General features: G+C 37.9%; 1 protein-coding gene across 1 annotated transcript in view; it reads left to right on the forward strand.

Annotated features, from left to right (window-relative positions):
* The first annotated feature begins 1,172 nt into the window (after positions 1-1,172).
* Positions 1,173-22,936, forward strand: part of UST (uronyl 2-sulfotransferase) — a 2,042,870-nt gene continuing 2,021,106 nt past the window's right edge. The window contains exon 1 of the mRNA XM_044068933.1: positions 1,173-1,624. Within this exon, the coding sequence (XP_043924868.1) occupies positions 1,408-1,624 (217 nt within the window). The 5' untranslated portion in view covers positions 1,173-1,407. The remainder of the gene's footprint in view (positions 1,625-22,936) is intronic.

The following is a 22,936-nucleotide window of genomic DNA, read 5'->3' on the forward strand; positions in this document are numbered from 1 at the left end:
ATATGGCATTGCAAATGGATCTTCTTAAACAGTTAAAATTGAACAGTGTTTTCCTAACTTTGACAAAGTGAATGCAAAATCTTTGCACTGCCCAATGTGGTGTGACTCGTCCTACAAAATTAAATCTTAGGTTTAAGTAAAAGAAGTCCCACAGCAGGCATATGAAAACGTCTAGTTTGTTAACACATTTCTTAAAAATAACTCTTGTGAATACATTGCTTTAGTGAATGATGGGACACTTGTTATTACTAAAATTTAAGCTTTTTTTGTGAAATGACAAACATTTTCTTGATTAAAAACAATGTGTAAAATCAAGTTACCACCGGGTGACTTTGACCTATTAAAACTGTAACTTGCGTATGTAGTTGATTTTGTGATTTGCGATGTTTATGCTCTTTGGCGAGGTAAGATAACGAAATGCGCATGAAGAAAAAATAATAAAAGAAGAGGGTTGAGCATACCGCTAAACTGTCCAGATTGTCATAGAATAACCAGATTTTTGCCTCACATTTTTTGGTCTATTCTTCATAAAATTTGTGATTTTCCAGCAAATCATCGAAGACTGAAGTCACTAAATAATGACATACATTTCAATTTCAGATGTCATATCTTTCAGAAAATGCATGTTAATGGAAACCTATTTTTCTAAATATTTTCTCTGTGTTTATAAGACCAGTAATTAAAAATTGTTACTAATTTTTGGGCCTTTGCTGTCCACCCCATCATACCTGTCACCTATCCAGACTTTAGCAGAATGTCCAGATTTGTGCCTCATATTGTTGGTCTGCTCCTCATAACGCCTGGTTTCCCGGCAAATCACTGACGGCTGAAGTCACTAAATAATTGAGTTTTAAACTTCATAGCCTTAGGAAAATGCATGCTAACGTAAAACTTGTTACACCAAAAACCTTCTAAGTTTATAAGTGCAGTACTGAAAATCTGACCCCCCACCCCCACAAATAAATTTAGCTCTTTGCACAGCTTTCTTGCACTGGATGTGAGAGGTATGAGCGCAGGGCCTTTATAAGTGAATTTAACAGCCATATAATTTGTAGCAGAATTTCAATATCTACCCCCAGAGGTCGCTGAAGTTTAAAATAAGAGCAAAATAAATGCCAAAACAAGAAAGTGAGTTTCTGCTTCCTTCACAGCAGTTCTCACCATACGTAATTTGACACCCTTGGTACTTGGAAAAAACACTGCTAAGGATGGTTTCCTAGTCTTAGTTGTGAGACTGCTGCAGACGAGAAAGATAACTGAGACCAAAACGAAGGCAGTGAAAGCAAACAAGTCATGGATACAAAGATTTGGTGAACTTCTTGGGGTTTCCAATGCTTACACGGAGCAGTTTGGCGAGCCTGGTCTGTGGATGGGGAACCATTCCCAGTAGGACTGCATGAGGAGGCGATGATGAAGAGTAACAGCAATCACAGTCATCCCAAAACCCATCACACGCCGCACGGGAAAACATGTAGAAACTGGCAGTCTCTTTTGCTATTCCGATTCTCCTTGAGAAACTATGGTTTCTGCATGGGCACGCTTCTTATCTTCTCTTTGGGCTCTCTTTTCTACCAGTTGAATGGCGGCCCCCCAAACTTTCTGGTGGCACTTCGGCAGTATCTGGGTAAGTAGGCTAACATGCTTAGCTAGCGGCTACTTCTCTGCTCTGTATGTTTTTGCATCCCCTCCCCCAAAAGAGCTCTGCTGTCAAGACAACCTCCTGTGTCTGACAGCTCGAGCCTGCCCCGTTAGTAACGTGCAGCCGCTTTTTGGTGTTTCTGTTTTGTTTCACACCGGACTGAGTATTTACAGCAGGAAAATGCTGCCGTATTTTGTTGTCTTTAGTTCTGTATGGTGTGTTTCATGTGCTAGAAAGTTATTTGCGTTAACCCAACATCTAACGTGATGCGATTTTGGTGTATATCTGTCATCTTAGTAGCTGCATTTAATTTGCAGTGCTTAAATGCTGTAAATGAAAGCGACATTGTTTAATGGTGGAGGCAGAAGTATTTGGTTGTTATGAAATGAATAAATCAAAATATTAAAGTAGCAGTGAACAGATAGTCAACGGTTTTGAAGGAGTCACTGCTGTATATTTTCCCCGATGACTACGAATTTGACACGAACTGGCATAGTTACCTTGGGTGCCTAACTTTGCTTATCGAATTAAAAGTGCTGATGTGAAAATTCAGGCTTTCCACAATAGTTTCATGTTTTGTGTTACATATGAATGAATGAATAGACGAACGGGGGGGGGGGGGGGGGTATCCATGTGTTTATACGACGCTTGAACGTTGAGAAGAAAGTTCTGTAAATATTAATACCAACGTTTTATTTCATGAGGGGCAATTACGTTACATTTCCCAGAAGAGCTTTCATGGGTAGTTGTGCCTCGGAGAAAGCTTCGTAAATGTCCCTATATTTCAGCAGCAAAAAAGTTTTTCGTAATACTACTCAGAATTGTTATAACAAGTAACTAAAAACGTAATATGATATGATAAATAAGTTGTACAATCTCAGTGATGGCAAAGTAAAAATTAGTTTTCACTAGTGGGTTCTGTGGAGTGACTTGCCAGATCTCACATTTCAAGAAATATTTCATTATAAGCACTTGAAAATTATTTAGTCTTATTTATGCATGGCTTAATTTCATTTTCTATGTAGGAGGCGTTTGCTTTTGGGCAATGTTTTACTGTGCCTACTCCTGATTGTGTAGACGTTTATTGATAGATGCTTTATTCAGTATCCCAATGGCAGTATTTATGGACACACACAATAGGACTACTTAACGGTATGGAATATTTAAGAATTTTTATTCAATAACATATGAGAACCAAGATGCTCAGTCATCATTGTATATTTGCATGGATTGTAATGTTCTGGGTGTTGTTTATGATTGCATCGGATGACCGTGTAACTCAGAAGTGGCACCGATAAGTTCATGTGTGTTGGCATCCAGGTAGATCTTACGGTGCAGTTTTATTTGTGGAAATTAAGACTCCATAGTGTGAACATGAAGATCTAATCAGTCAGGATTTCAAAGTAGTTTCTTAAGTGTTTAGGACTGACTTTTAGTTCAGCTTCTGGGTCATAGCTGGACATGTGATTTGGCGCAGAGTATCTTTTTGGAATAATCATTGTTTGCCAGTAGGTACTGTGCTACCTGTGAGAAAGTTGTATTCATTCTCGAAGGCTGAATTATTTGCTTTTAGTGTGCTAATTTGAATTTGCAGTCTGGTTGGTTGACAGAACACAAGTATGTTACAACATTTGTTACATCCTTTGATTTCACAGTTAAAGCAAAGCACAGTTATTTCAAGAAGTAAAAAGTGTTGGGAAATTTGTTAAACAGTGCAATTTAAATTGTATTGAAATATAGTTATTATTATGTTACCTTAGAAATGAGACAAAAGGTTTAGAGAGTCAGGGATCAATTTTACCTTAACATATCATAAACTGAAAATAATTACTTTATATTTTGAAAGTTAAGACTTCAAGTAAATTACCATAGCCAGGGTTAGGCTGGCTTTATGGTATGGGCACTGTCATTACCAGGGAAGTCTTTGTATAGTTCTATGCGGGATGAAGGTGCAAGGAACTGGGGACAACTCCTGTCTGCTTTGATTGAATTAGAAGTTATGTGAAGAACAGAGCATCAGAATGAGACCCACAGAAATAGAACTGGAAATACTAGGAATAATGCTTCTTTTTCCAAGGATAGTCACGGTCAGGACTGGCTATGCAGTACAGTTATACTGAAGAAAATAAGACTGAGTAGGAGAGATAAGACCTAGTAAGGCAAACCACATAATTATGTGATAATCAAGCCTGGGTTTTGCAGGTACAATTTTGTTTCAGGTACAGCTGAACTGTCTTCTTCAGGCCTTTTTTCTGAATTGGGAACGGCCGTTTTGTATGGTCTGTTATTGTATCTGCACAGATACATTTCAGTTCTTAGTGTCCTAGCATGTTTTTAAATGCAGTTATCACTCAGTCATGTTTTTGAATAATGAAGCCTTGGTTACTGGGTGTTACATCAGTGTCTGTATTGTATTCAGTGCTACAATTGTAACATTTTGTACTGGCATTTGTCAAACCATGAATACCTATTTTAGAAGGGAAAGATAAAACTTTGTAGAGCAGAATTTGGAATGTCAAGAACATGTAAAAGATGTTTTTAAGAAATTTAACTATGTTTTAGTTTCAGTTGCCCTCTTGGAGCCTTACAAATCCATTAAAAGCTGGGTTATACTATAAGGAGAAATGATTTTCAAACAGAAGAACTTGTGTATGGGCAGGAATTGTGCAGTTTACTAATTGTTCTGTCAGTTGCTGGATTCTCTAATGATTTATTGTCCTGCAGAACTCTGTAGTAAAATCTTTCTGGAGTCCTGCATAACTGGATGTTTATCCTTCTCCCCCAAGCATGGAACAGCTTCACAGGTGATCATATTGCTTAGGATGGAGCAGGGGACACAATTATCTAGAGTGGACTTGGGTGGAGCTTTGCTCTCCATGTAAAAACTGATGAAGAATTTCAGTGTTATTTTTCTGTACATGCAGTTTTGTTCATTTGTTGATTTTTTTTCCAATCAAAGCTTTCAAATAATGTTTTCAGGGAACAGTAATACACCCAACACATGGTCATTAAGCTAAAGTTACAAATGATGATAAATGTATGTTTTTAAGCAAAGACACTGAACAGTACAGTTAAATCAAAGTACTCCTGAAGAGAATATAAATAAATATTTGCAGTTCCGTGAATGGCAGACTGTTGAAAAAATAAATACATACATTCCTTGTCTTTAGCACACAAAGCAATATTATTGCAATCCAATTATACAACACATCAGGAGGATATCAAATATTTGCATGTAATGTGATAAATGTGACAAACTTAATGAGGTTTGGCATAATAGTTAAGGTGCTTTCCTCACAGATACACGGTGCAGGGTTTGACTGCCATCTTTGAAAGGGAAATTGGCTAGGCTTAAAATGTCTCACAAGGGTGGTTAGCGTACTACTTACCTATGAAAGCAGTAAGAAAAAACACTGTATGACCCACCACGCTGGAAAAATCAGTCAAGGTACAAGGGACAACCACAAGGCAGTTTATTGAACGATAAAAAAAAACGAGGATGACGCTTTACTATTAAACGTAACGCTTAACGAGATCAAAGTTAAAAATAGATACTTTCCTTTTTATACTTTTGCATAAACCATCTATTATTCAATTAACCATAACCATGTAATTATGAAGTTAATTGTCTTACCTGGCCATTATCTTAAAAGGCACATCTCTGTGTTCTTACTGCATACTGTGTTTAAACTATAAATATAAAAAAATAAAAAATAATATAACAATAAAACATAAAACATATATGTAATCAAATAGATCAACAATATAGATCAACAATATTACAATATTGCAGACAATTAATATAAAATAACTTCCAAATATATATAAGATTAGATAAACTATTGGAAAGAATATTATGTATATATAAAAGAAAAAACTAACTGATAACCTATTAGTAGTATACTGACCTACCTAATTAGTACACCTGTATTATTTCAAATCAAATCAAATGTATATACTTATAGAATATTATCATATATATGTATAAATAAATATATAAATATATATATATAAAAATATATATATATAAAAAAACATTCTTGTATATATAATAAATATATGCATGTACATATAATAACACTGATATACCAGCATATCATTTATATTCATTTATAGCATACAACCAATATATACATACTATAAAATACCAGATGAATAAATGAAATATATATAATACCTGATTCCATGTGAAAAATGTGAAAAACAAAAAGTGTATAAATGAAAATGAATACTAAACTAAAAAAAAAAAGTGTGTGTGTATAAATGTGATATAGAGAATATAAATTAGTTTGTAGAATAATAAAGATAAATATATGTTTGTTTATATATATTTGTAGATGTATAACCATATAGATGTATATATGTCCCTATATTCAGACCTATATAACTAGACATTACCATTTTTACCTATGAAACTATTGGAGGAAGGGTTGGAATAATTGTTAAGGTTTTCATCTCACATACACAAGGTACAGGGTGTGATTCTGATGTCTGGTCACAATCTGCTTATTGGCGAGACTTGTAATAGTCTGCAGACTGATTGCCTGGTACTTACCTTTAGAAAAATATTTGAAGGGAGAGTACAGCATAATAGTTAAGGTCTTTACCTCACAGATACAAGTTACAGGGTTTAATTCTGACCTCTGGTTGTTGGCTAAACTTGTAATAGTCTGCAGGCTGATAGTCTAATATTTACCTATGAATATATGCTTAATTATAGTAATGCCCACTGATGGCCCGTATCCATCTACTTAAGGCTGCCCTTCTTGAGTCGTCCTCGGAACCTATACCAAAGAACAAGCATGAAAGAGAGCTTAGTTTGCCTTGTGTTATATCTCTTTTCCCCTGAATAACCCATTGCAAACTTGCTTTAATATGATGAACTGAGTCAAGTTTTGAATGACCCATATGAAGCATTAAAAGTAAATTAAAGCTATTCCCTCAAATAACTTCTGTTGAAAAAATGAGTACATATCTGTACATTTAGTTCACACTTCAAACATTATGTGGAAGTAGAATTGTTATACACAGTGGCTGTTAACAAAAAGGATTTGTTGTTGTGCTGCTTATAGTAGTACAGGGTTGGATTCCCTCAGCCTTCATTTGCCTACTGTGTGGCAAGTCACTTAACCAGACAGTGCTGTGTCAGGCAAATAGGAAAAATTGGACTAGGCTCCTTAATGGTCTCTTAAGACTGCATACCTAGTAGGTAGTAACTGCCTGCGAAAACAGTGCTCTAATAATTCTTCTTTCTTTTCCTGAAGTTTTTTAAAATGATGACGGCAGCCATTCTGAGAGAAGTTTCATCGCTTCTCATGAATGTTTGTCAGTTTGAAAACAGTTGAAACATTTCAAGTGAGAACACTTGCTTGAGTGAATGCAGACTTGCTGTAGTCTTTATTTGCGGAGTTTACAGCCCATTTAAAATCTCTTGCTGGCAGGTTGCATGTCTCTAGGGCAGCGCCTGTGATTCAGAGTGGTATTAATGAGCTTCTCTCATCAAGCCTGTGAATGAATTTTGTACATGAATGTTACATAAGCCATGACTGTGTATAATCTGACCCTTGGCACAGGCTATGTCTGACTCTTCAGATTAATTCATTTACAAGGTTAACAAATAAATCGGTAAAAAAATTAAGTAAAAAGGTAACAGGTACTTGCAGAAAACCTCTTGTGTAAAGCCATTTCAAAGATCTGTTTTCATGTAAATGAAGATTATTTGTTTAGGTTCACTAAGACAACATACATTGCTTTTAACTCATAATTGTTTTATTGTACTCTTTCAAGCAGGGAGACATTTATACACCTATTTCTCCAACTGAAGTTCATTTACTTATTAGCATACCAGCAGGCAGTCAGTAATATACAACAATAACAATAAAGTAATATATTTTTATTTTAGAATGCTTTCTCATATTTCTATGCACTGTACAGTATTTAAATTAAAACGATATAGTACGTTACAACATAAACATTTAAAATTAATAAACAGTTGCCATTTGGTAAGGGTAGATGTCTGAAAGATACATTTTCATGTTTTTTTTTTGTATTCTGTAATAGTGAGCTAACCTTTTATGTTATCAGTTTAAATAATTTACTGTCTTATGAAGTTGAGGAGGAGAACCCTAGGTGTGACAATTAATTGCTTACTGTTAATGAAAATTAATGCATACAATAGAAAGTAGCAACACAGAGTATTAACTCACTTTGTTTCCTTTTAATTAAGATCACATTCATTTTGGATTATTTTACCACAACACAGTAATATAATGCTGCACCAAAGATCACAAGACAGTTGCCACTATGAAAATATTCTGTAGAAGAATTTCTTCAGCTGGCTGTTTTCTTTACTGTCATAATACTTTGTTTCAAAGTATCTCAGTACCCTTTTCTGTGTCTGTGCAAATTATATTTACTTTGTGGATGTTATAGCAAATCTGTTTTTCTCCCCAGACCTCTGCAGTGCAAGGGCTGTGCCCAGTAGGACTTTCTGGTCAAAAATAAAAATGAAATAATTGAATAGGTAAATGAACTAAAGTTTTAAGGAAATAGGAATACATACACCACTTACAGAAGAGCAAGTGAAATACAGAAGAGCAGTAGTAGAAAGTCTTTACAGAAGTTGTATTACTTCAGAATGCTTAATACTGCTTGTACAATGATAATGTCTTTCATGTCCTTGATGTAGAGACAGGAATGATTTTAGTACCTTACCTGGGTTCACTACATTTAAAATTGTCAGTTATCCAGTCAAGTCCCAATATTCTTAAAACACTGTGAAATAACTGAGTTCACATGTTTTGTGCATCCAAGGCTCCTTATGTCACTGTCTGTGTAATGTTCAGGTTAAAGTCTGCCTTTCTTTTTTCCTTTTTTTTTAATGTGTAGTTGCATTCATGGTGGTGGTGATGGTGGTGGTTCACACAGCTTATCTAGATCTTGCCAAGGCTTTCGACATCATCCCCCACTCTGGAATTATAGATAAGCTCACTAAACTAGGTATAAATCCCTAAGTCAAAAGATGGGTTGCCAACTGGCTCACGGACAGAACCCACACTGTGAAAGTAGCAGACTCCAAATCCGACTTCAGACCAGTGACAAGTGGAGTACCACAGGGTTCAGTCCTGGGTCCTCTCCTGTTTGGTATCTACTTCTCTGAAGTACAGGTTAACACAGAAGGTCTTTGGCTATCAAAGTTGGCAGATGACTGCAAACTAGGAGCCATAACTGAAACTCCTAACGATGTGGACATACTACAAAAGGGCCTCACTGAGACAGATGCCTGGTGTCAAAGCCATGGCCTGAAGCTCAATGCCAAAAAGTGTATTGTCATCCCCTTTGGTAAAAACTCTGTACCTAATGAACTACCACATAAGTGGTAGTCTACTTAACGCCGAAAGTGTGATAAGAGACCTTGGGACACAGGTGGACAGTAGTCTCTCCTTTGATAATCACATCGCCACAGTGGTCAGGAAATCCTTCTACGTGGCTCACCTCATCACAAAAGGTTTCTCATCCAGAAAAAAATAGGTCATTGTTCCCCTTTACTCATCACTCATTAGACCCATCATAGAGTACAACTTCCCTTTTGGTATGTACCTCACAAGACATCTACAACAACTGGAAAGACCACAGAAATACCTCACAAAGAGGATTACTGGCCTCAAACAGATGCCCTACGCAGACCGTCTCAAAAAACTCCATCGCCTACTCAGAGGCAATCTCTGCCTAACATACAAAGCTATATCAAACCCAGAGCTGTTGGACATGCTCCACTTAAAGAAATCCCAATCCCTCCGAGCTATACGCTCTAGGGACCTAAACCTTGTCACCACAATAAACAGAACATGCTGGAGGGATAGATTCCTGTCCCAGAGACTTCCCATACTCTGGAACAGACTACCTATCAATGTCAAACAGAGCTCCTCATTAGCACTCTTCAAGAAAAATCTTGATGATTGGATGCGAAATAGGAAATTCACCCCAGGGATCACTTCTGTGGCTCTGCTCGACAGGAGCACAGGAAAATAATTTTCCTGGGTGGCGAAAGCCGGGGTTCCTTTTTGAGTAGGCTTATATAGGCCCTAGGGATAATAGCCTAGTACCTACCTATGAACCTATGATCCGGTAAGCAAACATCTGGACTAATTTGCAAGCATTACACTGAAATATTGCTGAAAATGAGAACATTTAGAAGTAAGTGTCTTTGTGAATTTTTTTATGATTCTTCACGTAAGATTGTAGATGTGAGATATATTCCATGCATCAGCTAAAAAGACAGCTTTTTACAGTTTTGTATTGTTTTAATTCTGTGCTTTGACTACAATTTCATGGCACAAATCAACTTGCTGCTGAAACTATATACAAACAATAAGGGCTGCATCTAAGTTTGAAATTCAGTCTTTCTAACAAAATGTCGATGCTGGTACCAATTTCTTAACACCTGGAAAGGGTAAGCATGTGGTTATAAGGACTTTTAATTGCACATTCCTCATTAACTAAGTAGTTAAAAATAATCACTCCAGAATAACACATGGTATGGGTTCAGGCCCCAGTAAAGGACTGTTTTTTCTTTCCATTTTCCATACATAATGATTGTGTTTGTAACTCATTGTATTAGGTGTTACTATTGTTGTTTCCATTACAGTGTATTTCAATTTTCAGTAAAATGTTTTAAGCAAAAAAAAAAAGACTGTCATACAATTAAACATACATGCTACCAGCAGATTCCTCACAGTGACTTTTTGCTAAGGCTTGATGTAAAATTATTTAAAGGATTTGTAGAATTTGTTTAAAAATGGTATTTGCTAAGATAAAGAGGTGAATAAGTGTATAGGTGAAAATTACTTTTATCAGATGCTTTGGGCACTCGAGTTTGGATCAACATGTATAGTTAAACTAAGACACATTAGATAGTTGGGTATAAGAACTTGAAAATTACAACTAGGTGTAGAAAAACACCATGTATCCACTCTGTTAACCCTGGCGTAACATCTGTCTGCATTTATTTAAAAATATGTTGAAAACAATTAACATACTATCACTCTACCAGGATCACGTCTCTTCTTTCACAATTTGACTAAGTAATCGCAAATTTCATATAAAAATGAATATATTCCAGGTCAAATTACCCTTCCCAAAATCCATCTTCTTTATAGTCACTTACAACTACTACTAGTTTTCAAAGCTAATAGATGCTTAATAGTGTGAGAGCGCAGCTGTTGTTACCATTTATTTATTTGTTTCTTTGTTTGCTTATTTATTCATTGCCACATATGGTGTTTTCTGTTGTTTACTCTGTTAGAAGAATCCACCACCACAATCCACTGAATGATCTTGCAAAGTGGATTCACTGCATGTTTTTCATGCAGGAAAATCTAACAAGCATAATGCAAGAGAAGGTGTCATGTAAGTAATTGTTTAAACATGAGTTCCCCAAAGATCAGATACCGTAAAGGACTATTAATTAATTAATTTACATTTTTTTAACCTGGGTGCTCAGACTGGGTCATGAGAGATTCCATTTTAGCTGCGGCCTGGAGAGAAAAGCTCCACAAAAGTAAAATATTAACAGACATAGTCTTGGAAAAATTACATACATTCAAATGTGGTATAATAAAGGAGAACATATGACATCAATTTGTAAAAAGCATTATCAATGATTACATAGAAAAAGTGTTTTACGAATGTGTGCAAACAATATGACAGAATCTTAGCAATTTCATTAGTAGCATATGGATTGAGTCCCTTTTCAAGACTAGTTTGTTTAGTCTGAGCATATGATGTTTGAGTGTGGTTGTAATAGTCATAGTAGATAAATGGGAGGTTGTTTCCTGGCGTGATACTATTAGTGATGAGCAGAAGCATTAATATTAATAACTGAGGCTTCAAGAGCAGGGCTGTGGTTAGGAGCAAATGCCTAAAAGTGGCTGTAAACACTCCCCAGACAGTGCTGTATGCTAATGTTTAGTGATAGTTAAAAAAAAAGTTTGATAAGGCCAGAGGTACTAGGGTAGGAGGCAAGACAGAAACTAGCTGGGCAGGGAAGCAAGGGGTTGTAAGTGTAGTTTCAGGAACCTGGGAGTGTACTTACACTATGCCCTTCACCTGTTCTTTACACACATTCATTTTGAGTGCCTAATTGTGTATGTGCAATTGGATTTATGAAATATTCAGAAAGAATAATAAGGTGATTGTTGTAAAAGAGGCTTAGTAAATAAATCATCTTAGATCTATGTACTGTGCTGATGGCGATGTGGTATTGTTTGTTTGGAAGGTACTGATTGGCTCTTGGAGGCACATCAATGGACTGGAACAGCAAATAATTAGATACTCCCCAAAAACATGTGGGCGCACACACACACATACACACACACACACACACACACACACACACACACACACACACACACACACACACACACACACACACACACACACACAACTATACATATACCTACATACATACACACAGACACACACACACACACACTATACATATATCTACATACGTACACAAAAACAATAATCTGAAAAGAGAAAGACAAAGTCACATCTAACAACAAGCACTCTTTTCAAAATAGCTTTTGCAATTAGTGGTGCCATCCTACAAGGTAGCAAACAAACAAATATGTTCTGCTCTAAAAACTCTTTCCACAATGCTGGTTAACAGATATTAGAATTTGTACATACGTAATTTGAGAAAAATGGCTGTTGTTCAAATGCTGTATTTATTTATTCATATTTTATATTTTGTTGGTTGATGGGTAATCTGTCAGGTAGAACACATTGTCAGCAGAGGCCCATGGAAAAAAGCACCAGACTGCACAACAAATTAATAGTATATATTGTAAGCACCATATTAATGCATGTGTTTAAACAGTAAAATAACAGCAAACAACATAATCAATACAATAAGGAAGAACATACAAGTAAAGCAGAAAGAACATACAAGTAAAGCAGAAAGTCATTTGTAGGCAAGAGCTAGCATTCTCAAAATAAACCATTTGAGTAAGTATGACAGTGTATGTTAATGAAACATACATAACTAGTATTTGCATGTATTTAGTTTAGCTTATGGGAGATTACTAATTGAGGGTAGATTTTTTTGTACAATGTACATGATATCATAGGATTGTAGGATCATAGGAGGTTACTAGACTATCGACCAGTTGAATTGTACAGGTTATAGCTCACATTAAAGGTGGGAAAAGTTTTGAAATTATTTATTGTGGTCTCATTTTTTATATCACAAAAACCTGACATTTTAACAGGGGTGTGTACACTTTTTATATCCACTGTAGATACTCTAGTCAATAGCCAGGATTGTATTTAGTAATGCCTGCCCATATATAGTGATTCTTATAGGACCGTGTCTCACAAGGTCTTAAGCATCCACCTGGATGTTTTATTATGGAGATGCTGATTCAGTTTTTATTATAGAACTGCGAAAACTGAAGTAAATGTGGTATATGCAGCTGTGTATGGGTGTGTGCATACTTCAAAGCAGATCCTCACTTGTGTAATATTTATTAGTCCTTTTCTTCGATATACTGTTTTATGTAGTAAAAATGAATGCATGAATAATACACAAATGAAAGTAGGTGCCTGGTAGGGTCAAAGAAATGAAGAAGGAAAACATTAGCCAAAGGACAGATCTCAGAATACAGTTACTATGATAGAAGCAATTATTTTGCAACTTTAACATTTATAGAGTCAGGAATTATCTTCTTCTTTCAGCTTTTCCCAGTTAGGGGTCACCACAGCGGATCACCTGTCTGCTCATGATTGGCAGTGGAGTTTTACGGTGTCGAGTTGCCAGCCCAGCACCTAACCTTCTACAGAAGGAACACACATGCACACACTCACACCTAGGGCCAAGTTTAGAGTGTCCAATCCACCTACAGCATGTCTTTGGGATGTGGGAGGAAACCGGAGCACCCGGAGGAAACCCACACGACCACAGGGAGGACAATAAGACTCCGCACAGAAGGCAGCCCAGCTGAGGATCAAACCGGAGAACCTCTTGCTGTGAGGTGGCAATGCTAACCGCTGCACCACTGTGGCTGCCCAGAGCCAGGCATTATAAAAAGTAAAAATAGCACAATATAATAAGTGATTTGCTGACCTATATTTGCATAGATTAAAAGTAAATAGTTAGAAAGGCGCAGAGACTCAGGTGATCCATTGGGAGTAGGAAAAGATACTGCGATTATACATCATTTGTGAGCTGAAGATATATGTCAGAGAAGGTCAAAAGGGGTGCAACCTGCTATGAAGATTAATGTTGCCCAAGAGATATATAAATAAAATGATGTATGTATTTTATTTTACATTTGTTTACTGGGGAAGAGTGATCGAGTATGACCAATTGTGGTCTCATCCTGGTTATAATAAATGACAAAACAATATGCAAAGAATGCAAAAATGAAGAAACAGTACAGCAATAACTGTAACACATGCAGTGGTATAGCAGAAGGTTTGGTACATCACACAAGAATGCAACATAATGAATGACTAATGCAACGATAAAGGTGAAGTAATCAGTAATATAGTAAGATGTTTTAAGGACATAACAAATGAATGCAACATGATAGTTGAATAGCAACTGAATATAGCGAAGTTGTATAGTTACTAAGTGAAATTATAGAAAATGTAAGGTTAGTACGGGTAGAGGTATTGCATACATATTTACAAAACGTAGTGTTGCATTACAATTAAGAGATACTGAATTAAGAGGCAAGGTAGTAGCAAGATATCTAGTTATGTGATATGTCTCCCCCTCTCTACAATCGGACACATAGTGTGCTTGTGGTCATCAACAGGTTCGCAAATCAGCTCCTCTGCCTCAACCAGCCTTTTGACCCACCATACCTGGAGCTACCTGTGATCAAGTCCCTTTGTGGGTGTACCCCTCCAATTTTGGACTGCTTAAGTATGTCCTGCTTAATTCTGGAAAGGTGTTAGTTGCCACCTGTACTGAACTGTTGCTCCCATGATGACCATCTCCCTTGCACATCCGTAGACCGATCCCTGTTTTCTTCTCTACCTCCTGCCTATCCTGCTGTCTCCACTCTTCCTGGCTTTCCTCCAAGTTTCTTGGACATCTGATTCTGCACTATTGTTTGCTGAACCTCACTGCGCACTGACCTGTCTCTCCCACTCTGAAGTATCCCTACTTCATCTACCTACCCCTTCTGTCTTCCCCCAGTTTACCTTATTCCTGTCCCCTTACCTCAATTCATACAGAGTTACTTCATCAATCTTTCTCTTCGAGCTTCTGCTTGCCACTCTCCTGCTCACACAATTGTTAATTTTACCTGCTTAATCTAATTGTTTTTTTCTTCTGTTTTTCTTGAGTGTTTCTCTGAGGGTGTAGCCCCGCTCTGTTCACCCTCGCTATACTCAGGCGCTCTTCTCTCCTCTACCTACCCCTATTCCCACCCACCCTATTACAATTTCCTTTATACCGTTCAGTCCCTCCCTTCCGTCCCCAATTGTCCACTAACAAACAGCCTCCTGTCAACCTACCAAATACATAATTTCCTGTACACATCATTTCCCTTCTCCCACCTACTACAATCTGAAACTTCCTCCCTTCCATCGCTCTTCCTTCCTCTATCTTCTCCTACCTAACATATCCCCTTCTTCAACTTACTTTCTATAATGCAATACCTCTTCCTTCCCTCCTCACTCCTCTTTCTCCTAAGTTCTCTAACCTTATACCATTCCCACCTTCCTTCACCACTTCTCTACTCTCCCACCTCTTATACCTTAGATACTTATTTTACACCATCTTTCTTTGACATCTCCCCAGCTCTTTTCAACCGCCCTAGCTGTTACCTATGAAAAATAGACAAACTGGATATAATCCCTCCAACCCAAAAATGTAGACTCAAACTGCACAAGCTAAACTTACTAAGCATTTTACTGCCTTTACCCACCAAAAACTTACTTACATCAGGTGATATACACCCAAACCCAGGTCCATCTCCCTGTATACCTAGGCAGGTATCCCCACTGTCCTCTACCTCCCCCTCTTCTCCTACTATCTGCAACTATCCTCAGTCTAATTTACCAAACTCTTCTGTATCCAAACACCTATCCATATACTCTCTAAATATTCAAAGCCTAACGAACAAAATCACTGAGTTACATGCCTGGATTGCTCTTATAACCCCACACATACTCTGCCTATCAGAAACCTGGCTTAAGCCCCATATCTCTAACAATGAAATCCTCCCACCAGGCTACAATATCTATCACTCTGACAGATTGGCTAAAAAAGGGGGAGGTGTTGCCATCCTTCACTCAAATAATCTGAACCTCTCACCTTTCCCCACACCCATCCCTGATTTTCACCCTGCTGAACTTCTTATTGTAAATTGCTATCTTAACCCCCACAAAATCTAGCTATTGCCTCTATCTATATCCCTCCAGGAAACAACTTGCCCACCCTCGAGAAAAGTCTTTCCTGGTTCACCCTAAATATACCCTATGAAATCCTCATCTTAGGAGATGTCAACCTTGACTGGTACAAACTTACAACTAACTCCCCTCAATTCAGTATGAACCTGCATGGTTTCCATCGACTAATAACTTCATCCACCTAAATCCATAAGAACACAACATCTAGCTCCATAACTGATTGGATACTCAACAACTCCCCTAACCTGTATCAAAACGCCACTACTCTACCAGGCCACTTTAGTGACCACCTACTCACCTCTGTCCTTAGAAACACCTCCCAACCTCCCAAACCTAGTCTGTATAGAGATTGCTGTACACTTTCTAACTTTAATGTAACTGAATTCAACTCTATTCTATCTTCCACTGACTGGTCTTTATTGAAGCAAATCCCTTTAAATGATGCCGTAAATAGTTTTAATAACATCTTCTTGAATACCCTGAACTCCCTTGCTCCCTCTAGAAAGGTTAGAATAAAATCCAACTATGCTCCCTGGCTTTCCAAAGACACTAGATCCCTTATGCTCCAGAGTGATAAAGCATGGAAAGCCTGGATCAAATCTACGCAATTGCCCTTGCTTCACAACTATAAACGTCTCAGAAATACCGCTAAGAAACAAATTAACTTTGATAAAAAGTACTTCTTTAACTCCAGTCAACTAAATAGCTAATCTGACCCACAGAATTTCTGGTCAAACCTAAATAAAATTCTTTCTCCTGGCTGCCCCTCAAACCCCTCTCCCTACCCAAACACATCCAATCTTGAAACAGCTGCACTACTTAATACACACTTTATCAATACTATTCAGGGTCTCTTACCACCAAATGGAAATAGTACTCCTCATTCTACCCCTCCCAATCCACCTAACTGCAATCGTTTCTCCCTACAATCTGTTTCTACCTCTTACATCTGGTCTCTTCTGCTTAAACTCAAACCCTGCTCCCCATCCACTGATAAACTACCTCCTGTTTTCCTAAAACTAGTTGCTGACTCTATAGCTTTCCCAGTATCTATACTAATCAGCAGATCCATTCAGGAATGCACTGTACCTACTCTGTGGAAATCCTTTTTCACCATTCCCCTACACAAAGGTGGTAACTCTACAGACCCATCTAATTACCGTCCTATAGCTATCTTATCCCCCTCTCTAAAATCCTCGAAAAAAACATTCATTCACAACTTCTTAAATACCTACTCCAACACAACCTTCTCACACCCACCCGACATGGGTTTTGGCCCAAACACAGCACAACTACAGCCCTCATATCCTTTACACATACCATTGCTGAGGCCCTAGATAACAACAAACGTATCTCTTGTCTCTTCTTAGACCTCTCTAAGGCATTTGATACAGTCTCCCATCCCCTACTGCTATCTAAACTTGCTAGTCTCAACCGATCATCCTCTACTCTTACCTGGTTCTCAAGCTACTTATCTAGTAGGCCGCAGTCGTTAAATGGCTCTCTTCCTCTTCTCCATTCTTACTTGTCCCAACGGAGGTTCCCCAGGGCTCCATCCTGGGACCCCTTCTGTTCAATATCTTCACCAACGATCTCCACACATCTTGTAAACTATCCTCCCTCATCCAATATGCTTACGATTCAACCCTCATCTCCATCTCTGATAACATCCCCGAGCTTCATACTCTTACTCAACAAAACTTCTTATTTTACTGAACAGTGGCTAACTGATAACCTACTCATCCTGAACCCTAAAAAGACCAACCTCATACTATTCCTCCCCCACTCACTGTCCCACCACAAATCCTCCTTCTCTATCCCATCCTCTAATAACACAGTTATTAAACCTGATGCTCACGCCAAACTTCTAGGAGTCATCATTGATGATGAACTCAAATTTAATATGCACCTTCTCCAATGTATAAAAAAGACAAACCAAAAATTAGGTCTACTATATCGTAACAAAAAATTCCTAACTCCAAATGCTAGACTCTCCCTTGCTCAAGATCTCTTACTCCTCTCCCTTCTCTATGCTGCCCCAGTGTTCACTAACATTCAAACCACAACCTCAAATAAACTCCAACAAACTTACCATAAGATTGCTAGATTCATCACTAACTCCCCATATAACACACACCACTGCCTAGCCCTTAAATCCCTAAATTGGCTGGAATTCCCCCATGTACTGTTGCTAACACAACTTCAAATGTTACACTCTGTTCTGTACAAACCGTCATCTTGTCCTGCACTCTCTTCCTTCATTTCTACCTACACTCCTTCTTGTACTCTCCGTACCTCTAATCAGCAACTACTACATACCTACCAACCAAAAAAAAGCTGCAGGCAAACTCTTATATAAATACTCCATAGCCCAGACTTGGAACAAACTTCCTAGAGACATATGCTCCATGATTCACTCAGCCCACTTTAAGGAAAAACTCAAACTCCACTTACTCAGCTCCAAAATCTGTTCTTGTAAAGCCCAAACTTGATCCCCCCTCTCCACTCTTGATTTCACCTCAGCTCAGCAACTTCTCCTCACACTAGCAATCCCTGTACTGGAGGTTACCTCTTTCTGATGTATACATCACATCTGATGGCTCAAATTCATGTTTGTATATATGTAAATAATCTTAACCCTGTTCAGTAGAGAGCTGATTTTCAACCATGATGTGTGCACATACTTGGCTTTGTATCTTTACGATATTGTATAACTCAATTTCTTATTCCTTTGTTACTGTAAATGTTTATTTTATTCTAGTTTGTAAACTGTCTGCACATGGAGCTTTTCTCCTCTGGTCTCCACTGAAAATGGGCCAAAAACCCAGTTGGACTAACCCGGTTAACAAATGTCAATCAATCAATCAATCAGTAAATAAATAAATAAATACTATGTCCTTTGTAACAAGAATCACTGGATGGCAGTTGGAGAGTTACTGTCAAGGGAAAAATCAGTTAAGTAATGGAGAGCTTTGGACTGCAGTGTTGTGACTTGTACATGATTCAGCTGCCTGAGTTTAGATGGCAGGATCAGCTGTAATCATGATGACACCAAGACCAGTGCATTGTGGCCTTGGCACTGAAAGAGTAAGCTGTGGAAGAAGACATATGAGGAGACTTTGCCTCCCTGCCTTTTTGAATCATGTCTTGGAGATGTAGCAGTTTTCAAGATGGAGGGCTGTCTGAAAGGTAACATCACTTTTGTGAGAGAGTGACCTACCTTTGTTGTGCAATATTGCATGCCTACCTTTTGGTGTTTGCACAGGTATGCATGTGCGGAAACTGTTGGTGCTAAGTAACACCCCCTCCCCCATTGCTATCTGGATAACAGTAATTCCATATGGCTACGGTAACATGCTAATATACAGGGAGAACATTACATGAGACTTGAGACTTCCATAGTGTTTCTTTACCCTGAGCAATAGGTGCACACATGCACAGTGACATTGCAGTTGTAGTTATCCCCTTTGTACAGAAGGAAATGGCTGTACCTTCTCTTTACATGTGTACCACTGTGTGCTGTAGGTCTAAACATTTACAGCATGGTACACATGTATTTTTAGTGGTAGCACTGCATGCATGACAGAGTTTACCTTGTCATGCCTGCAGCTGTGTTGCTGACTTAGAGCTGATGCTGCAAACATGGCTGTCTTTGTGGGCACTGAGGTGAGTGCTGCAGAATCAGCCTCTGTGTTTACCAAAAGCACCCATTCCACAGAAATGTAGTGTGTCTGAAGGACCTGAACAAAGCATCTTGACCAACATACATTCAGCTCTTCCCCAAAAAATGGAGTAGTAAAGGCAATATGATTTGTATCTCTTATATGTAGACACTATCCTCCTATCATTTGCGTATGGATGTGTATTTGTATATGACCAAGGAGTCTATCTACAGTAGAATAAGAATATGCTAAATAAGCTCATACCTTCATATATAGGCATTACTGGTTCTTAGGTGTTAACCAGATGTGCTGTGTTAGTGTCTTCCAGCCCGTACTAGTTAATCATTTAGCATTCCAGATCCAAGTAGCTCGTATTTGGCCAGGTATGAGAGAGAATCATGATGTTCAGATTGTTAGCACGCAACCACACTTCCGCTACAGGCAGACTTTCCTCATAAATTGCATCACTATATATATAGGAGTACATATATATATACACTATATATATATATATATATATATATATATGTGTGTGTGTGTGTGTATATATATATATGTATGTATATTACATATATATATATATATATATATATATATATGTATAGACACACATATACATATAAACACACACACACACACATATACACACACACACACACACACACACACACACACACACACACACACACACACACACACACACACACACACACACACACACACACATTTATATGTATACAGATGCATTCACATCCTCCTAACACTTACCTCAATCATCTTGTACAAATGATGTATGCACTCCAAGGGCATCTTTTATATTTGCAGAGTGCTTCCTTATAAAATCTTCAGAAGTTACTCTTTGTTAGTCCCGTAAGGTAATTTTTAAACCAGTCAAGCGAGGCACAGTTAGGGGTACCATAAGGATCTGTCCTAGGACCACAGCTTTTTTCACTTTTCATTACTGACATGCCCTGGGATCTCCCCTAAATAAACTTGTCTTCTTTATTCTGATGATACTGAAAAGACCCAAGCAGTGACTGAGGAAAAAAATAATAAATATAATTTCAATTGAAATTTGTTTGTGTGCATGTGAGAGTATGTGTGTGTGAGCATGTCTGTGTGTGTGGGTGCACACACATGCATGGGTGTGCACACACTCGTGTGCGTGTGCATGTGTGCATGTGTGCGCATGTGTGTGTGTGTGTGTGTGTGTGTGTGTGTGTGTGTGTGTGTGTGTTTGTGTCCTGGAACAGGGGAATCAGTGCCAAGTGTGTTCCTCTTGATACCTGGCCAGATAGGTACTCCACTGCATAGTTTTTTTCAACTACACAGAGGAAACATTTTTTAATTATATGAACGTCCAGGTAATGAGATGATGCTGTTTACAAAATTTGGATAAATATGAATTGGTCCTTAGTGCTGCCATGCAAATCAGCCCATTAATGGAAGATGATATGTGCACTTTACTATGAATTCCTGCCTACCTTTTTGCTACAGTATCTTATACAGATAAATTAATATATATCCGTATTTGTACTGTGTTAGTGCCGTCTGTGAGACTGGAGGCATTGTACTTTGAGTTTCTGACATCGGTTTGAATTCACTATGAATGTGGCTTTGCACTTTGTGACTAATTGGGTCAATTAACTTTTTCCTCAGAGGCTGTATACAAGAAGCAAGCCTCTGGTTTTGATGGCCACCCTACTTAATGGAAAACAAAAAGAAAGAAGGACAGAATTAACATTTCTGGAACATTGGATTGCAGCATGTCTGTGAGTAGACCTTAACCGCTGAAAACAAAGACATCAGGATCCTGTTATAATCAGTCTGTTGTTTTCTGACTCTGAGTACTTTGTAGGCCTATATTTTCATCTTATTCTATAAAACACAGTGGAGGTTACAGTCACCTGAAGACAAGCTGTGGTAACATCAATGAGTTATTCAGGAGAAATCAAATAAAAGGTGAAAGTTTTAAGAAAACTGTAGCAGCAGCAAGACACACACTGCAGTCATCTGGAAACTGGAACAGTGCTGTACAGTTTCACGTGCTTTTGTTATAAATATAACTCTGGTGTAAATATCTAACAAGCAAAAAAAAAAAAAGTCGTATGAAATTATGAATTAATTGAAAGTTTGCAGTATTGCACTCTGCATACTGTCACAAAGACACTGATGACAGAGCACATGCAGAGCAATGTTGCTTTCTTAAGGAACTGTGCTTTGCACATATTCATCATGGCGGCTGCTGTGGAAAAAAAACAAGCTGAGTAGCAAGATAACAGGATGCAGGATAAAGGAATTTCCCCAACTGGGGTACAAGTCATGCCAGTAGGGGATAATGGAAACGTGTTCCTCCCTCAGGATACTCAAAAGCATGGTGACAGGAAACAAATGTAGGGCTGTATTTTTGGAAACTGAGTGGAAAATGGAAGGGTCGTCTTCTACAGGATTCTTTGTGGTATGGTGACAGGAAGTAAAGGAAAGAGTCTTCTCCCTCAGGATGGTGGGTAACGTAATAGCTAGTTGTGGAGGAAAGGCACTTCTCCCTCAGGATACTGAATGATGCATTGAAAAGACCAAGGGGACTGCGAATCCTTTCTCAGGAAGCTGCACAGAACCTTCGTTGTAGTAAAAACCTGCACAAGGTCTCACCTGTACATGGCTATTTCTGACTTACAGAAAGCTGCTGGGATCACCTTAATCCCTAAATCAATTTCCTCTGACATTTTACCAACTTATAGTTTGATTTCCATACTGGGTTTACTTATTGGAACCCTGCAGAGATCACCAAGTGACAATTAGCAGTGAATTTTAATCAGCATAATTTGTTGAGGGTAAAACAGAATTGCTGTAGGAAATATCTGATTAAAATACTTTCCTTCTTGCCCACACCACTGAACTATAAAGGCCTTAGATTGATGGGCTGGCACTGATTTATATATAAATTGATTTGGCTGAGCCTTTAGCATCACTCAGATATCTCAATCTTAAACCAGCTAAAGGGTAGACTGCAGTTTAAGTAGTGTGAGGCATATCCTCTTGCTGTTTTACAAATTGTGCTTCCCAAGATTTGCTGCTCAGATAATTTCTGAATAATTTTGTTAAGCAGTGTAGGAATTCAGGTATAGTATGAGCTCCTTATGACACAGTCTTATACAGGACATGCAGATGATCTGTTTCAGTGAACAGTAATTAAACAACCTGTATA

Source organism: Protopterus annectens, chromosome 1.part0 (assembly GCF_019279795.1).
Source record: "Protopterus annectens isolate FY-2018-M chromosome 1.part0, PAN1.0, whole genome shotgun sequence".
Classification (NCBI taxonomy): domain Eukaryota; kingdom Metazoa; phylum Chordata; order Ceratodontiformes; family Protopteridae; genus Protopterus; species Protopterus annectens.